The sequence below is a fragment of the Parasteatoda tepidariorum genome, chromosome 7 (genome assembly GCF_043381705.1).
Source record: "Parasteatoda tepidariorum isolate YZ-2023 chromosome 7, CAS_Ptep_4.0, whole genome shotgun sequence".
Classification (NCBI taxonomy): Eukaryota; Metazoa; Arthropoda; class Arachnida; order Araneae; family Theridiidae; genus Parasteatoda; species Parasteatoda tepidariorum.
Window position 1 is genome coordinate 16965136 of NC_092210.1, and position 17278 is coordinate 16982413.

Here is a 17278-nt window from a genome sequence, read left to right on the forward strand (position 1 = left end):
TATTATTTAATAATCAAACTACCCAAGCAGCAAAATAACTCGGGCCCTCGTTGGACCAATATTCACGAATCTTAGCTCAGTAAAGGTTCAAAGGGTCATTATTTTCTGATGTTGGCCCTATATAGAATTATCCCATTCACTCGATATTTCCAACCACTTTACAACCACTATCAGACCTATATAGAATTGTCAGATTCATCAGATATTTTAAATTAATTATTCAGCCAATATAGACCCTTTATTGGCCCCACAAAGGCCGATATTTGCCCTTATTAAAAAATATAGACACCCTAATATTGGTCCTTTGGCGCATGTTCATAAAACATCCATATTGAGTCAATTATGACCCCAACTAGGGCCAAAGTAAAGTTGTTACTAGGGTAACAGTAATAAGAAACAAATAATGGTTAATTCATTAGATATATTTAATAAAATATTTAAAACTGATTAAAAGTTCAAACTGAATAATAAGTAGTCAAAAAATTCTATAAATAAAAGATTTCTCACTCACAAATTTTGAGAAATATTACTTAATAATTACTTAATGAGAAATAGATCTATAAATTATTACTTAATAGAGAAATATCACTTAATACTTATTGCTATAAGATACAAACAATGCAGAGCAACTAAAGAACATACTTCTTCAGCATTTTCGTATTTTATACATCCAAAACAGATTGTTTTATTCTCATCACAACTAGGCATAGAATTATGATATAGAGGTGGGTCTTCAAATCTGCATGTGTCTGCATCATACCTACAAATACATGGATTTTAAATATATATGTATAACAACCATTTAAAAGATTCAGTGAAATTGGAACTAATCCCATAGCTGCCAACACATATAGAAAGAAATACTATAGATTTTACGAAATAATATAAATTTCATGATAATTGTTGCAAAATATACTGAATATTTTACACATAGGGAATTTTAGGGATTTTTATAGTCATCAAAATAGAAAAACAGCCAATATTTTCCAGTTATGATCTCAGAATAAATGGTATTGAAATATTATGCATTATGCTTATTCATAATTTTGACAAGTAATAGGAATTTAATTCAAAGATAGTTAACTGAATTTTGTAAATAAGGTTTGCTTTATTGTATTAGTAACATTCATTTAAATATTCAAGCAAGCAAAAATCTTAATAGGGATTTTTTTGAAGGAAATTTACTCAATGTAAGGGAATTTTCTGAAATGTACAAAAATTAAGAGAATTTTTATTAAACCAGTAGACCAGGAGACACTGGCAAAATCCAATAGAGTTGGCAGCTATGTTATCAAAATTTTGAATTATGTANATATTTTACACATAGGGAATTTTTATAGTCATCAAAATAGAAAGACAGCCAATATTTTCCAGTTATGATCTCAGAATAAATGATATTGAAATATTATGCATTATGCTTATTCATAATTTTGATAAGTAATAGGAATTTAATTCAAAGATAGTTAACTGAATTTTGTAAATAAGGTTTGCTTTATTGTATTAGTAACATTCATTTAAATATTCAAGCAAGCAAAAATCTTAATAGGGATTTTTTTGAAGGAAATTTACTCAATGTTAGGGAATTTTCTGAAATGTACAAAAATTAAGAGAATTTTTATTAAACCAGTAGACCAGGAGACACTGGCAAAATCCAATAGAGTTGGCAGCTATGTTATCAAAATTTTGAATTATGTAAATGAAAGCAAAAGCTCTCATCACGGTGCAATGCTTTTGCAAGAGAATTTTTGACATAATTGCCAAAATTATTAGATGAAAAAGATCATCAAGATATATACAGTCTACACTCTTTAACATGACCCTTTCACTGTAATGATCAATACATGAGGTACCGCTTGCTAATAATCTATAGACGTAACGCTACATCAACATTTTTAAGAATCCCCCCCTAGCGGTGAAAAACTGAAGTGTGCACTCTTTCTCCTCAGTGTGTAGCCAAGAATTTGTTTATTGCAATATACTGATTTTTTTCATCTGAAAATAGCTTTCATTTTTATTTTATTATGATAGTTAAATATATTTTTTAAACGTCTTTGCTCGAAGTATTTTCCACTATTAGGGTGCGTAGTCAAATCTTTCAACAAAAAATAAGCACCTTTTAAGTACTTTTTAAGCACCATGTACATTAACAAAATGCAAAATAATTTTCAGACTTCACATGATCAGGATAAAATAACTAGTTTCTGACAAAGAACTCCTTTCTTCATTATATTAGTCACCATGAAACGATGGAGAGATTTTTCGGTTCGATTTTAGAGGGTGGAAAATGAAGCCTGAAATGGAGAAAATCTTGCAAAATGTAGCAGAGTTGCACATGCGAGTGCAAGAATCTAACCAAATCCAGTTTAGTAGACACACACACGGACTCGCAAGTATTACATCAATCATTGAAAATGATTGGCACTTTCATACCCTACGGACTGAAGTTATGCTGAAGTAGATTGCGGTTGACTAGAATAATGTGAAAATCATGCCTTTTACATAATACATGACGAAAATCGACATAGTAAAAATAAATATATCATTTTCAAAAAGAGAAAATAAGCACTTTTTAAAATACACTCAATGACAAAAGCACCTTTAAGGGCTTTTAAAAAACAGAAATTGAAAAAAAGCAACTTTAAAAAATTTTTAAGAATGCATCCCACCATAAGTATAGGTGTTACTTATCTGCAACAAAAGACCTGAAGAGAGTACTGGGTGAAGATTGATAAAATAGAACCGTAACAAGGTAAGATTCCTTGTATTGAAATATATTTTGAATTTTAGAAGTCTTTATTTTGGTGTCAATATAAGCATATATTAGAATGTTTAAACTAAGCTCTCATACCAATAAAGTGACCAAAATTTTGTTTCATTTCTTCTTTAATGCAAAGAAATTGACTCCCAAAACAGGTGTTTAACATATTTGCACTCCCAAAACCAACATTCTTCCATTGACAATAAATCAACTTCCATATGAATGTAGAAAGAGTTACAGGATCCGGTATTTTTATCCTCAGTGGCTAAAGCCATGGTGAAATATCTCTTTTCATTCTTGAGAATTGGAAGTATATTGCATCCGATTGTAAAAACCATTCTCCTGCTTGCATTCATAGCCTCTTTAAATTTATTAACTCCCCTAGAGCTTTGTCGCAACATTTATGCAACCCAATGTTATATATAATGCTATTAAATTTGTACATTTGTACAAAAAATAGACTAAAAAGTCTTTTTTAAAAGAAAAAAAAAATCTGTAGCTCTAGGAGCAAATCTAATTTCAGATTTGATTCACCTGAATTAGGCAAGATCAAGTACTTTTATAAATTCAACAAGAAATTTGTTCGCCAGTGTTATTTGACATAACATTATTAAAGGAAAAAAGGTCAATTTATAACGTTAAAAGTGAATGAAGAAATTCTCCACACCACAGTAAAAATACATAATTGAAAATATTACCATTTTTGATAGAAAAATGACGATTCATCAACTAATTCCACTGTATCAAATAAGGAATCTTCAGTGCCTCCAAGTTCATGCCAATTTGGTGCAGGAGCTTTAAAGATAACCTACAATAAGCAAGATAAAATTAGTGGCTTAAATTTTTACAAATAAGTAAAGATAACTCAAAACACAAACTCATAACTCAACAGAAAAAACAACAAAAAAAAACAACAAAATTAAAAGTTAGGGAAGCATTTAAATATTGAAAAGATATGCAGCGAATTTAAAACGTATCAAGACTTAAATTTAGAAATTTAAATGTAAACAATTTATTGTAAGGTATCTAGATGAGCTTTGTTAATAAATTTGAAACAATCTTAGTAAATTTGTAATAAAATTAGAAGCTAACACAGGGTTCGGAGCCAAATCTGTCAACAAAAAATAGGCACCTTTTAAGTACTGTTTAAGCACTCAAAAAGTATTTTTAACTACTATATACACGAAAATGCAAAATAATTTTCAATGACTTTACATGATCAGGATAAAAGAACTAGTTTCTGACAAAGAACTCTTTTCTTGATTATATTAGCGATTAAAAAATGATCAAGAGATTTTTCGGTTCGATTTCAGAGGGTGGAAAATGAAGCTTGAAATTTGAGAATATTGCAGAATGCAGCAGAGTTATACATGAGAGTGCGATAATCTCACCGAACCCAGCTCAGTATACGCATTTGCAGACCTGCAAATATTTCATCAAACCTGTAAAATGATAGGCGAATTTATACGCTGTGGATCGACGGTACGCTGAAATAGATTGTGGTTGAATTAATCATGAAAACATTGAATAGAGCCATGTGAAAAGCAACACTTTTGCATAATACGAAAATTGACACGGTAAAGAAAAAAAATCTCATTTTCGAAAAGGAAAAATTAAGCACTTTTTAAAAACAAACAATGCAAAAAGCAGCTTTAAGGGCTTTTAAAAAACGAAAATAAGCACCTTTAAGCACTTTTTAAAAACGCTATGCACAATGTAACATATGCCACAAAAATTACTCGATTGATGAAGAAGAAAATTATTTGATAATAGCATCAAATACCGCTTTAAAAAAAATGAAAATTTAAATTTTACTTTCAAAAGGTAAAGATTTAGAAGTCCCAAATTGCTAAAAAAATTATTGAATGAGAAATGTAACATCCTCACTAAGAGCAACTTGAACAAAAACAAACAGCAGTTCACTCAGTCAGTCAGAGATGTTTTAGTTTTGAAGATAGTAAGTTTGAGGAGATCCTCTCCTGTAGAGTTGTAAATGAAAATGAATATTTTTTTCAAAGTCTAATTAGTTTATTGTTTTTAATTAAATCTAGTCTGTACTTATGTTAGAAATACATTACAGAAATGATTTAAGGACAATTTAAATTTACAACATTTTTCTAAATAGAATATTTATTTTCAAAATTTAATTTTCACTTTAGATTATCCATTAGTTTATGTAACTTCTAGAACTCCAACAAAAGTTACAGATTTACACAATGCTACGTTTAAGTGTTTATTGCTTGTAAACAAGTCTAGTTTGTATTTATGTTAGAAATATATTACAGAAATGATTTAACAACAATTTAAATGCACAATATTTTTTTAAATGGAATATTTATTTTTAAAATTTAATTTTCAATTTAGATTATCCATTAGTTTATGTAACTTCTAGAGCTTCAACAAAAATTACAAGTTTACACAATGCTATGTTTAAGTGTTTATTGTTTGTAATCAAGTCTAGTCTGTACATATGTTAGAAATACATTACAGAGTTGATTTAATGACAGTTCAGATTTACAATATTTTTTTTTATTGAAATATTTATTTTCTAAATTTAATTTTCAATTTAAATAATCTATTTTAAGTAACTTCTAGAATTTCAACAAAAATTACAGGTTTACACAATGCTAAGTAGTTCATTTTTTGTAATCAAGTCTAGTTTGTATTTATGTTAGAACTACATTACAGAAATGATTTAATGACAATTTAAATTTACAATATTTTTCTAAATAGAATATTTATTTTCGAAATTTAATTTTCACTTAAGATTATCCATTAGTTTATGTAACTTTTAGAACTTCAACAAAAATTACAGGTTCACACAATGCTACGTTCAAGTAGTTCATTGTTTGTAATCAAGTCTTTATGTCAGAAATACATTACAGAAATAATTTAATGACAATTTAAATTTATAATATTTTTCTAAATAGAATATCTATTTTCAAAATTTAATTTAAATAATCTATTAGTTTATGTAACTTCTAGAACTTCAACAAAAGTTACAGATTTACACAATGTAAAAAAAATATTTCGTTCTTTCTGGATTAATGTTTCAGACTATTGGCTTTTTTTTTTTTAATTTATCATTTTTAATCATTTAATTTGTTTATCATTTTTAATTAATTTATTTATCATTTCACTCAAGCTACAAGCTTCATATTAATGATTTAATGATTAGAAATATCTGAATTAAATTGTAAGAGTTAGCAGTTTTATTTATGCATAACTACAACACTAGAAAAAAAGAGAAAGAAATCAGATAATGTAGCAAACCTACCAAAACATACAAATTAAAACTTAATCAGAAAAGTAAATCAAATAACATGAGTAAGTATTATGAAGCTGTAAGCAGAAAGAGAGATTTTTAGTTATAAAAACATCATTGTCACTTACATTACATTTATTACGAATAGTGGCTAGCCCTATATCACCACATTCAGAAGTTCCAAATATTTCATGGGGATCAGATGTCTCTCCTAATACAGTATCAGTACCTCGCCTAAAGAAAAAAATAATTAATAAATCAATAAAATTAAAATAGACACAATCCTGACGTAGAAAATAATCTTTTTATTTTTTAATACCAATTTTTATAATGATTTAAGTAGACATCGAATAATTTTAATAATGTTACAGCAAAATTGTACATATACATTGATCGCGGCTCTCCAATTTTGCAGCTACTTTTTTAATATTTATTGTAATATAAAAAAAGTATCTGCACAAGCAAAAAAAAGTTTGCAATGAAGGGAAAAGAAAATACGAAGCAGATAGCATAATCATTATTTATGCAAGGTAGGAGAAAATCAATCTTTAGTTGTATATTGCTGCTCCCAAAGAGAAAAGATATAACTGCCAATTGAGACCAAAGATTAGCAATCCTATCGTTAGCGGTCGACCCTACTATCAGCTGGTGTTTTTACGTTCTTAATGTTAATGTGCATGTATATATATATACTTTTTTGTCAAGAATAAATAAAAATATTAAATAGTTAACTGTTTTCGTATATTTAAGGAAATTATTCTATTATCAAAAATATGATGAGCTTGCAGATACTTTTGGATTGTGTGTGCAGATATGTTTTGATCTTACTATGACCAGAAGCTAAAATCATTTAGTTTGAATTAAAGTATAAAATTATAATTGAGATTGATAAAAGTATAAAATTAATTTTATGATGATCAATGAATGTACTTTTTCTGTTGGTTACCCTAAATATTTATTATGCAATTCGGATTCTTTTTTTTAATGTCAATGTCTTAACTCTCTAAGTGATAAACATCTGGGTATTAACCTATTACTTCTTTCAAGAAAAGAAAGTTCAAATACAATGGTTTCAATACAATGTAACCAGACACTACCCTAAATATTAGAGCAATAAGCATTTGGGAATTGCTCTATATTTTGTATACCTGCGAACGATGGTTATATTTTGTATACCTGCTAACATTGAGGAAAAAAATACACCTAGTTGCAAAAAAGTAACAAACTAAGTACAAAAATGATACAGTAGGGAACCAATTATCCGGGATGCTCGGGACCATCGCTATCCCGGATGTCTGAATTTCCCAGTTTTCTGGATTGACCAAAAAGCGTCGTTAATCGATGTTTTATCGAACCCAAATTACAAGGGAAAAGTGTAATGCATAAAGTAAGAGAAAAAAGAAAGGCACTCCTAAATTTAAAAAGAAAAAAAAAATTGTAGAAAAATAACATTTAAAAGAATACAAAAATTTGCAAGTTTAGACAAGAAAAACAAGTTTAAAAAATACAAAATTCTCATACTTATTTTTTAAAAATAATTACAATTCCTAAATTAACTAATATAAACAAAACCAATGATTAAATAACGCAATATATTTCATACCTAATTATACGGGGGGAAACGATAAAATAAAAGGAAAACTTATTAATCTAAATAAAAACACTTGAAAATTATCGAACCGAAACGATAGTTAAAAAAGGCACTAGCATTAATATTAAAACCCGGAACAACGCAAGATCAACGGAATTCAAAAAAAATAATAATAATAAAAACCTAATGATAAAATTTATGAATAAAAAGAATTAATTTCTTGAGTGCGAAATTTATCGCGAAAAGAAAAAAAATCAAACGTAGTGGAATCAGAAAAACAAAACTGTAATCTGCTTCATAAAATAATCCTATGTTTAAATTAATAAACAATTCTCCTTTTATTTTATTTTTTTTGTTGATAAAAACAAGATTTTTAATTACAGCAGATGTGATTCCACACCAAGAAAAACTTGCAATTGATACCGCACTTCCAAAGAATGAGAATTTATTCAAAAGAAAAAGATTTTATTTTTATTAATCGATGTCAAATAGATAAATATGTTTTTCTCTTTCATCTTCTGTTCACTGATATGCATGCAATGCATTTTCCCCACCACCTCGTAAACTAAACAGAAAAGAAAAACCAGCATGCCACACCCTTGAGTTTTATTGACGGCCTAAAGAAGAAAATAAAACATTCCTTCCTTCCCTGCCTCCTCTTGATCTTCAAGGTCATGGAGGAAATGACGTTTCTCTGGGTAAACGGGGGGAAAATTCTCCCCTTCCTCACATTTTCCTCTACTCAACTTCAAGGATGAGTCCAATTTCCGCTTTTTTTTTTCATAATCGTTCTAGTTTAAAATGGCGGGAACATCGAGCAAAATTTTTCACGGTTTTCTCGTTTCCCGGTTATCTGGATACCGGATAAATGGTTCTCTACTGAAGTAGGAAGTACAAAAATAGGGAATTTGGCAGTTATAATATATAGGAGAATTTTTGAGGCAACTAGGGACTCCAAATTAAGCCAAGAAAATGGCAAATTACAGCATACTATATTTAAAACTTAAATAATTTTAAATTCTATCTGAACTGAATTTTTATAAATACATCACATGTATTTACTTTATACATACAGACTTAGTTTTTTTCAAACTAAAAGAATCAATATTTCACTTTTTCTAATAAACTTTTTAAATCTATAAATTCAAAGTTGTAACTTACTAAAAACTAAGGCTTCATTGAATAAAAATTAAGTTAATTTGGATCAAACAACAATCCATTTTCAATTAGAGAATTTTTTATTAAAATATGATACAATAAAATATATTTTATTGCTTGTATTGCCGACATCTGTAACTAAAGAGTTTTTAAGCTGCAATACAAGCAATTTATGCAGCTCACTAGACATTAGACTAGACATCAATAGACTAGGCATAGTCTCATTACATTTGTTTTGTCCTCCCGGATTCTTTAATAACGAATGCATTCTAAAGTATTTTTGCTTCTCTCCTCTTGAATAAGAATAATAAAGTCAAATTTCTCCAAAAATTCGGGAGTCGCACCATTTTTTCAAGAGAGTCAACAGCTAAGAATTAGTATTATGCAAGCACACTTCAGGCTCGCACAGGGTCAGAGAGTTTAAAAATTAAAATCAACAAATTCAAGTATTTTTTCAAAATCATGAAAACCTTCTTATAAGATGATATTGTATTTCATTCGCATGTTTGAAAGATACTGGCAAGTAAGAGAAATAGCTATCAATAGTTTGCTTTTAAAAATTAAGTAAAAACTATTACAAGCAAATTAATCTTTTTCCCTGACTGTAAAGTTTTGTAAAGAAAGGGATTGTCCACTCAAACAAAAAAAATTGAAAGAATAATACTTACTCAAACCACATTGCATGACATTTCTTCTTCCCAGATGGTGTTTCGAACATAGATAAGACTTTACCAATAAACATAGGAGTGCTGGGCTCTGAAGGTGTTACGAAAACGAAGTCTCCTAGTTTTAGCTGAATAAATGGAGGGGAGAAATAAATCAGTGGATTTATATTCAATTTGATTAATGAAAGATATGAATAAATCAGTGAGTTTATAATAAAAGTAAATTTATATTCAATTTAATTTAAATAATGAATAAATCAGTGGGTTTATAACAAAAGTAGAATTTATAATTTATACAACTAATGAAAAAAGTGAATAAATTAGCTAATTAAAAATTGAAGTTTTAGATAAATAATGAAAAAATTTAACGCTTTTTGTTTATTGTGAAATTTAGAATAAACAAAATTACAAAATTTAGAATTCGTTACGTCATTAATCAAAAGAAAAGCTAGCTATAACTAGCACAGATTTATAGAACGGTTTCAAAACTAACTCACTCTTTCTCTTTTTTTTCCTTTAAAACTATTAAACTATTATAAAATTCTTCTGCATAGTATTAATATTTTGAAAGTTTGATTTGTTAGAACATGTTGCTTTTTAGCATATGCTTGATTAATATTTATAGCAAAAGCATACCTGCCAACTCTCCCGCATTTTGCGGGAGATTTTATTTTCATATTTAAAGTGGTAGTAAATATATACTATTTTTTCTTTTATAAATTAAATTTTTAAATGATTTTGATCACCACTATTCTTACAAAAATTAAGCTTATATATTAATATGCATTACTATCATGGATGTCAACTTAATTTTTTTCAAATACAGCACATTTGCTTGCTTAAAATTGAAGTTTTAATTCCATTTTAATACCACTGGGAAAAATGATAATGGAAGGGATTAAAAGTTGGCAGGTCTGCAAAAGTGGTGTGTATTAGGGAAAATCTCGTGCATACTGGCTCTGAAGACTATATAGGTTTAGATATATATGCACTGTTGATGTTACAATATTGATTGCAATAACTATTTATCGTAGTAACTATAAAAGATAAAATATATGGAAGTTCACAAGAAAGATAACTTGATATAACTCAAATTTTTAAAAAAAATATATAAAATTGTACTTATAGTTAGTACTAAAAAATAACTGAGTAGAAGTACTTTTTTCCAATGATCACAATATGGCATATATCATAATAAATTAGAAATTCAAACACACTACATACACACACACGCTTTGTTTGCATACACGCTATTTGGAGCACATAAAAAATTGTGTGATAACTATTTGCTTTTAACCTAATGTTTTTTGCCAAAATTTTAAGTAATGAGACAATAAGACATCGAGATAAAAATAAGACATTGAGCTAAATTGAGATCTAACAAACATCCCCAATTTTTTGATGCTTCTAAACTGATGAAAAACAAATTCAACGCTTTTATTTTTTAAAAAATAAATAGAATTATATATTAGTTAAGTTATTCACAAACAAAATAAGTTTAACTACTGTATTTTTTTTTAGAAAAGTTTATCTGATAATTAATTTATTTGAAGAAATACAACTTAAAAGCAAAATAAAACAAATAACATTAATTTTAACAAGAAAAAAATTATTTACATTGATGCTCTTGTTAAAAAACATGTAACAGATTAGTAAAAATTCTAGTTATTGCATGAAAAATCATTCCCATTATACATATCTATGTTGACTTTCAAAATGAACTCTAAATATGTTTACAAAATAAACTCTAAATTGTTAAATAAAACTTACTGTGAAATCATTGATCTTAGCTTCAAAATAATACTTTCTTGATTCTGCTTCAAAGGAAGACTTACCAATCCAACTAACGTCAAACTGAAATTAAACTAACATTAGCAAAGAAACATTATATAATTACAAATAAAATCAACATAAAATCAAACAACTTGAGAAAAAAAAAATTACTTTGGAAGTAACAGAAGTTCCTTTTCGTGAGCTAGTTCCATTTACAGTTGAGGTAGCTTTCTGTAATGCATTATTAATAATGATTACATCAAATAAAAATTTTTAAAAAAACTTACATAAAACAAGCATATTTTGAATTAAAGTCATATTAAAAAGTACATTCAAATAAATACATTGATAAAAATAAATCTAACTATAAAATAGTATATATTGAATATAAATTGCATAAAAAATAATGAAAACTAGCATATACCTTATCCATTTCATCTTCTAAGTTATCTGTTAAAATATCATCCTCATTAGCTTCTTGAACAGCCATATTAGGACAACTATTTAAAATAGAATTGTGTTGAAGTTTGGATTTTTTTTTTAAAATTATTATAAAAATGTATTATTAAAAATTTCTCAGTAAGACAAAAATAGCTGTTTTTTAAAAAAAATTGTTTGTTTACTACTTATATCTTGTTGTAAGTCCTTTTCTAATAATCAGTTAATATAGCTTAAAAAAATTTAAAATAATTTAACCCAAAATCAATTAAATGAAGCTTTTATATTATTAAAATATATTATCATTCAAGAAATATTATATCAAACTATTATTATCAAACTCCCATGATTCACCAAAATTATGATTGAAATATTAATTTCACTTTTTCAACAACAATTTACTTGTATAACTTTCATTTCACTCATTACCATGTTTACTTTTTGAAAATTATATCGGTTTTTAAAACATTTTTACTAATGACAATATATATATAGAGAGAGTATTTCATAATAATCATCCTTAATATTTTCATAATTAGAATCTTTGGCTAAAATTTATAAGTGAGGAAAAATCAAAAATGCAACCAAACTATAACAAATTACTGATAAGAAAAAGAGGGTGTTTAACAATTTTTGCCGAAAAATAGAAATAATGCACCAGTGGTTGTCTAACTCAGGGGGTCAGAAAAACTACATTATTTTTGCATTTTAAAACAACTACAACTACTTTGATACAAATGTAGTTAACAACATCTACTTTTTTTTAAAATTTAGTGACCACAAACTACTTTGGAATTGTAGTAACTACTTCAAGGAAACGAAATTTGTTAGAGAACTTAATTTATACCTATTATCAAAATGGTTTTGAATAAGAAATTGGCTTATATTATATATAAGAGAATAACTAAGAATTATTTATTCATGTTTACAAGAAACATTATTCCAAAACATTTCTTTTTGTTTTTTGAATTGGTTCATTTAACCTCCAACTTTTATGCCTTTCTTGACAGCGAATATTCAATTTAAGAAAGGCAAAATTATAAAATAATTGCAATCTTTTATAGTTTAATGTTTTTATATTTCCTCTAAGAAATTAAGTACATCAAAAATATGTTGAATTTCTTTGAAATAACATCAGTGTTTTGGAAGTGTGCATTCGCGTGTGAAAGTGTGACCTAAGGGATTAATTCATAATGGCTAGTTTAAATATTAATTACACGTCATTTCAAACACGTCATTTCTGTTAAAGCTCAGTTGCAGCAGCAGAGTCAATTTCATTGCATCCATTGACAGATCTGCAACGATTTGTACCCAACAGATCCGAAAAATTTATTGCATTAGAATCGTTTTTCTTTTCTAAGCAAATATTAATAGTAGTTGCCAGGAATCACTACAAACTTCTTTTTTTTTTGTATCCCACTACTCATTACACTACTTTTTTAAAAAAATAGCACACTACACTACAAACTATGGAAAAAAGTAGCCACTACAGTAGTTTCACTACTTGTATTGCACTACTTCAGCCCACTGGTTTATCAATTGTTTTACACTTATATAAAAAAGTTTTAATTTTCTTAAAAAACATTAAACAGACTTACCGTCTGAGAGCACATGCTTGTTTTCCTCTACCGCTTCCACCAAATTTCACCATATCCCGACAGAAGTTACATTTCCCACAATCTGGAAGTTGACAAGCCTAGAAAAACACAAAAACTTATTATAAAAAAATTTTAAAAAAACAATTGATAGTGATACAGATACAACAACTAAAATACTGACACACACTCAATGTAAAAAAAAAAAATAATAATACATATAAGTAAATTATTGGTATTTACATTAGTGAATCAAAACATTGATATTCCTTAATACTATTCCAAATTAAAAATACAAATTATATAATCTTAACTATATTTCTCCACTAAACCAATCCTTAGTATCCAGCACTAAAATTATAAATCACTTAAACACAGGGTTGCAAAAAAAACAGGTACAGTAGAGCGCCGATTATCCGAACTGCTCGGGATTGTACAATGTTCGGATAATTGGAAAGTTGTTTAAAATCTAGTGTAAATGATTATTATTTATGCATTAACTTCCCTTCGCACCTTTTGTAGGTTCAGGACTGGCAGTACTATCTAAAATAGATCTGGCGTGTTTAAAATTTTTTCCCTTTTCAATTTTTAAATATTTTTAACTAAATTTTTTTCTTTTCTTTTTTCATTTTGAATTATTTTTATCATATTTCAGCTTTTTATAATTTTTTTGTCAATTCCTGATTTTAAAACATTTTTTATTATTTTCCATTGCAAAAGAAATCCAGCAAAGATCTTGTTTCAAAGAAGACCCATTTTTTTAGCAGCCATTTATCCCTATGGTTTTTTTAGCAGCCATTCATCCCTTATTCTTTTTAAATAAATCAACTGAACTGGATCAACATCATTTTGACGTTCTCGCCAATTCATTGCGAAATCTAATGGATTGCATGCTTCTATATGAGAATGTCCACTATCTCGAACTTGATCACCTACTTCTTTCACTTCGTCTGTAGAGTTCCGATTTTCATTCAAAATTTCAGCAACAATTTCATCATTTTCATCCGAAAGATCTATTGGTTCAGAAACTTTAGTTTCGTTTGTTTTTCTGTTAAGAATTTAATTCCAAGATTTAAGATTCCAAGCACTGTAATCACTAATTATCAACCATAAGTTACAACTACCCATTCCCCAATTATAGAACTTCAGAACTTATCAATTCATAAACTCCTTCTGCATTCCAACCATTGTAGACTATCAAAATGAAGCTTGCATTCATGGAAGATAATTTTCTGTTGTAAAGGGCTAAAGGGGTATGTAGGTTTAACTGTATCACAATACATGCAAGTATGCCAACTATAAGAAAACTGCTAAAAAGGTTGTAAATTAAATATGGTCTTCAGATGTAGGAGGTATTATTTATTCTTCTCAATATAGAAAAATTGTCGATAGGTTAAAAAGTATTCTTAACTTGAAAAAAAAAAAAACGAATTCAGACACAGTTTCGATAATAAGGGTTTGGATAATCGGCGCTCTACTATATTTCCAGAAAAACCTAACCCGGGAGAGTTTTATCATCCTTTGATGTTTTATTGGGGTTTTATTCAAAAGAGAGGGCAGGGATAAGTACCTTATTTAAAAAAAAGCTTATTTTAATATTAATAATTAAGTTTAATTTTATGAATTAACTTTACATATAGGTAATTAAAGTGCAATTAATACAAATAAATTGGTGTCAAAGTCTGAAAAAGTTTCGTCTGACATCACGATACAAAATGTTATATGTACTCATATACATCACATATTTAAAACTTTTTTTAACACAGTATTACTTTATATTTATATTTTAATCTTAAAAAATAAGGAATTTTTTTTTTTGCATACAAAGCGAATCAAAGGCACTGACTAATCAATGGCCAACTAGTCAAATCTAGCCAGCAAGGTGACTCTCCAGTCTCCAAACAGTTTTTTCACCACAGGTTCATTTTTTTAGGCTAGACTACATATATATTTCAATAGAATAGCTCTTTAATATAACAGAGGATAAAAAAGAAATCAATTTTAGAAAAACCCACTATAGGACAGGTTTTACTGGGTAAGTTGGTATTTTGAAACCCTGCTAAAATATTTATAACATGCGTCTCAATCATTATTTGTAATTTGAAACATTTATACTTTCAATAAATAAAAAGAAGCCTACTTCACAAACTCCACATCTTTTTCTTCGAGGAGCACTGTTTTTTTTATCATCCTCCAGTTGACCAGTAAAAAACATTTCAAATATACTATGTACAAGTGGTGTTGTAGTAGCTAATGTATGGACAGGCTTCTTTGCTTTAGCTATTCGACCTTGAGTTGGTATCTTTATACGATGTCTGACAAAAAATATGTAACTTCATTATACAAAGGAAAAATAATAATAGCATGAGACTTTATAACAAGATTAAATTACATTAATAATTATTGAAAGATTTAAAATTGTGATCAACAATTTTATCTTGCCTATTGTCCGTAGAAATTTATTTTTTTATTAAAAAGATAATAATTACCAAAATAAATAAAACCCAAAGGGGGAAGAGAAGAAAGAAGAAGAAAAAGCCATAAGCAAGCATAAAACGCCTATAATATTGGTCATCAACTGGTGCTTAACGAACTGACAAGAAAACACTTTGTTGTGTTTTAGGGAAATTTTATCTAATTATTCAATTGATTATCCGGAGAAATTTTATGAAATTTCCTTAGGTTGCTGGATGACAGAGAAGAGTTTGATAAAATTCTTTTATCTTATTTTACTGTAGATACATGATTTCATCTCAAGCTGTGCGACACTTTCTTCTGAGTATAGCAGTTAACATGTCTAGAGTTCACCTTTTACAGCAGAGGTGAGAAATTTTTTACCCATAGGGGCCATTTTGCCTGATGAAAGGGCTGTTTTTCCATATATTATATTGCATTGAATAAGACACTAATAAATTTAGAAACAATTTGTGCAGAAAAAAAGATTTTATTTCTTGATGTTATTTTTGAGAAGAAAAAATTATTTACAATTTCAATTTAATTCCATTAACTTTTTCACTACCTATAATAATAAATGTGCAACAATTATGGTATTGTTTGCAGAGACAAGAATAGAAGCAAAGAGGAGAAAATGTCTATTCCTAAGGGACAGAAAATACATTTCCCCATTGCTCATGTTTCAGATTTAATTATTGTATAAATTGCTGCTCAAAATCCGTGATTAGTTAAGAGGGAGGAAGTCACTTCATAAAATTACTATATTGGTTGTAAGTGGCCTGTGAATCACAGTTTAAAGATTCCCTGTCGTAGAGTGCTGTAAAGTTAGTGTAGAATTAAAAGTATAATATTATATAAAAATAATAATTCAATGCTAAAATTTCTTGTTTTGATTTATTTTTCGAAAAAAAAATCATGAAAATTTTTTAACACTTAAACATAAGTTATTATTGAGGTGTGTTACACTCAATTCGAAATTTTAATGAGTTGAAATTTTGATGACCTAAAAAATCTCAACTAATGCCCTTAAAAAGTGCAAAAAATGCTCTTAAAAAGTGCAAAAAATGCTCTAAAAATGCGAAAATTGCGCTAAAAATGCCTTATGACATGACTTCAATAAAGTAAAAATATTGAACTAAAATAATGTTTTACTCTTTAAAATTATTATGAGTCATTTCAAAAAATATAAAGCAATGCAATACTTGTTCTACGTTTATTTAAGTTTGAAAAATATGTTTTATATCCTAAAATAACAAAAAAAAGGAAAATGTATTGACTCAAAACATTTTCACTTTGTATAGAAACTTTAATGAATATAACAACTTCCATCTCATAATATTAATAAATATCAGTATTACATTGGATTATTAAATGAATTTTGATATTTTGAAATGTAAACGAGCGTCTCTTGTCTGAAAGTAAATTTTTATACCTGGAGAAGCTTCCTTCAACGTCTACTGATGTTATTGGTGCGTACTTGAAAAAGACAGTTTCACTTACTGTCAATTTTTCTTCAATTTGAAAACATGTTGCTTCACCTGTTAATATCCTAGAGATTTTCTTCATTGTTTGGAAGCCAGT

The 17278-nt window shown here is 27.7% G+C and overlaps 1 protein-coding gene across 2 annotated transcripts in view; it reads right to left on the bottom strand.

The window, feature by feature from the left end:
* Positions 1 to 17278, bottom strand: part of LOC107449723 (DNA (cytosine-5)-methyltransferase PliMCI) — a 53564-nt gene that overhangs the window by 20912 nt on the left and 15374 nt on the right. For both annotated transcript variants that reach the window (XM_043039587.2, XM_071183119.1), the window contains exons 12-20: positions 15384 to 15558; positions 13247 to 13344; positions 11635 to 11710; positions 11382 to 11441; positions 11208 to 11291; positions 9441 to 9565; positions 6152 to 6257; positions 3457 to 3566; positions 643 to 760 (exon numbers count right to left, since the gene is read on the bottom strand). In XM_043039587.2, the coding sequence (XP_042895521.1) occupies positions 643 to 760; positions 3457 to 3566; positions 6152 to 6257; positions 9441 to 9565; positions 11208 to 11291; positions 11382 to 11441; positions 11635 to 11710; positions 13247 to 13344; positions 15384 to 15558 (952 nt within the window). The remainder of the gene's footprint in view (positions 1 to 642; positions 761 to 3456; positions 3567 to 6151; positions 6258 to 9440; positions 9566 to 11207; positions 11292 to 11381; positions 11442 to 11634; positions 11711 to 13246; positions 13345 to 15383; positions 15559 to 17278) is intronic.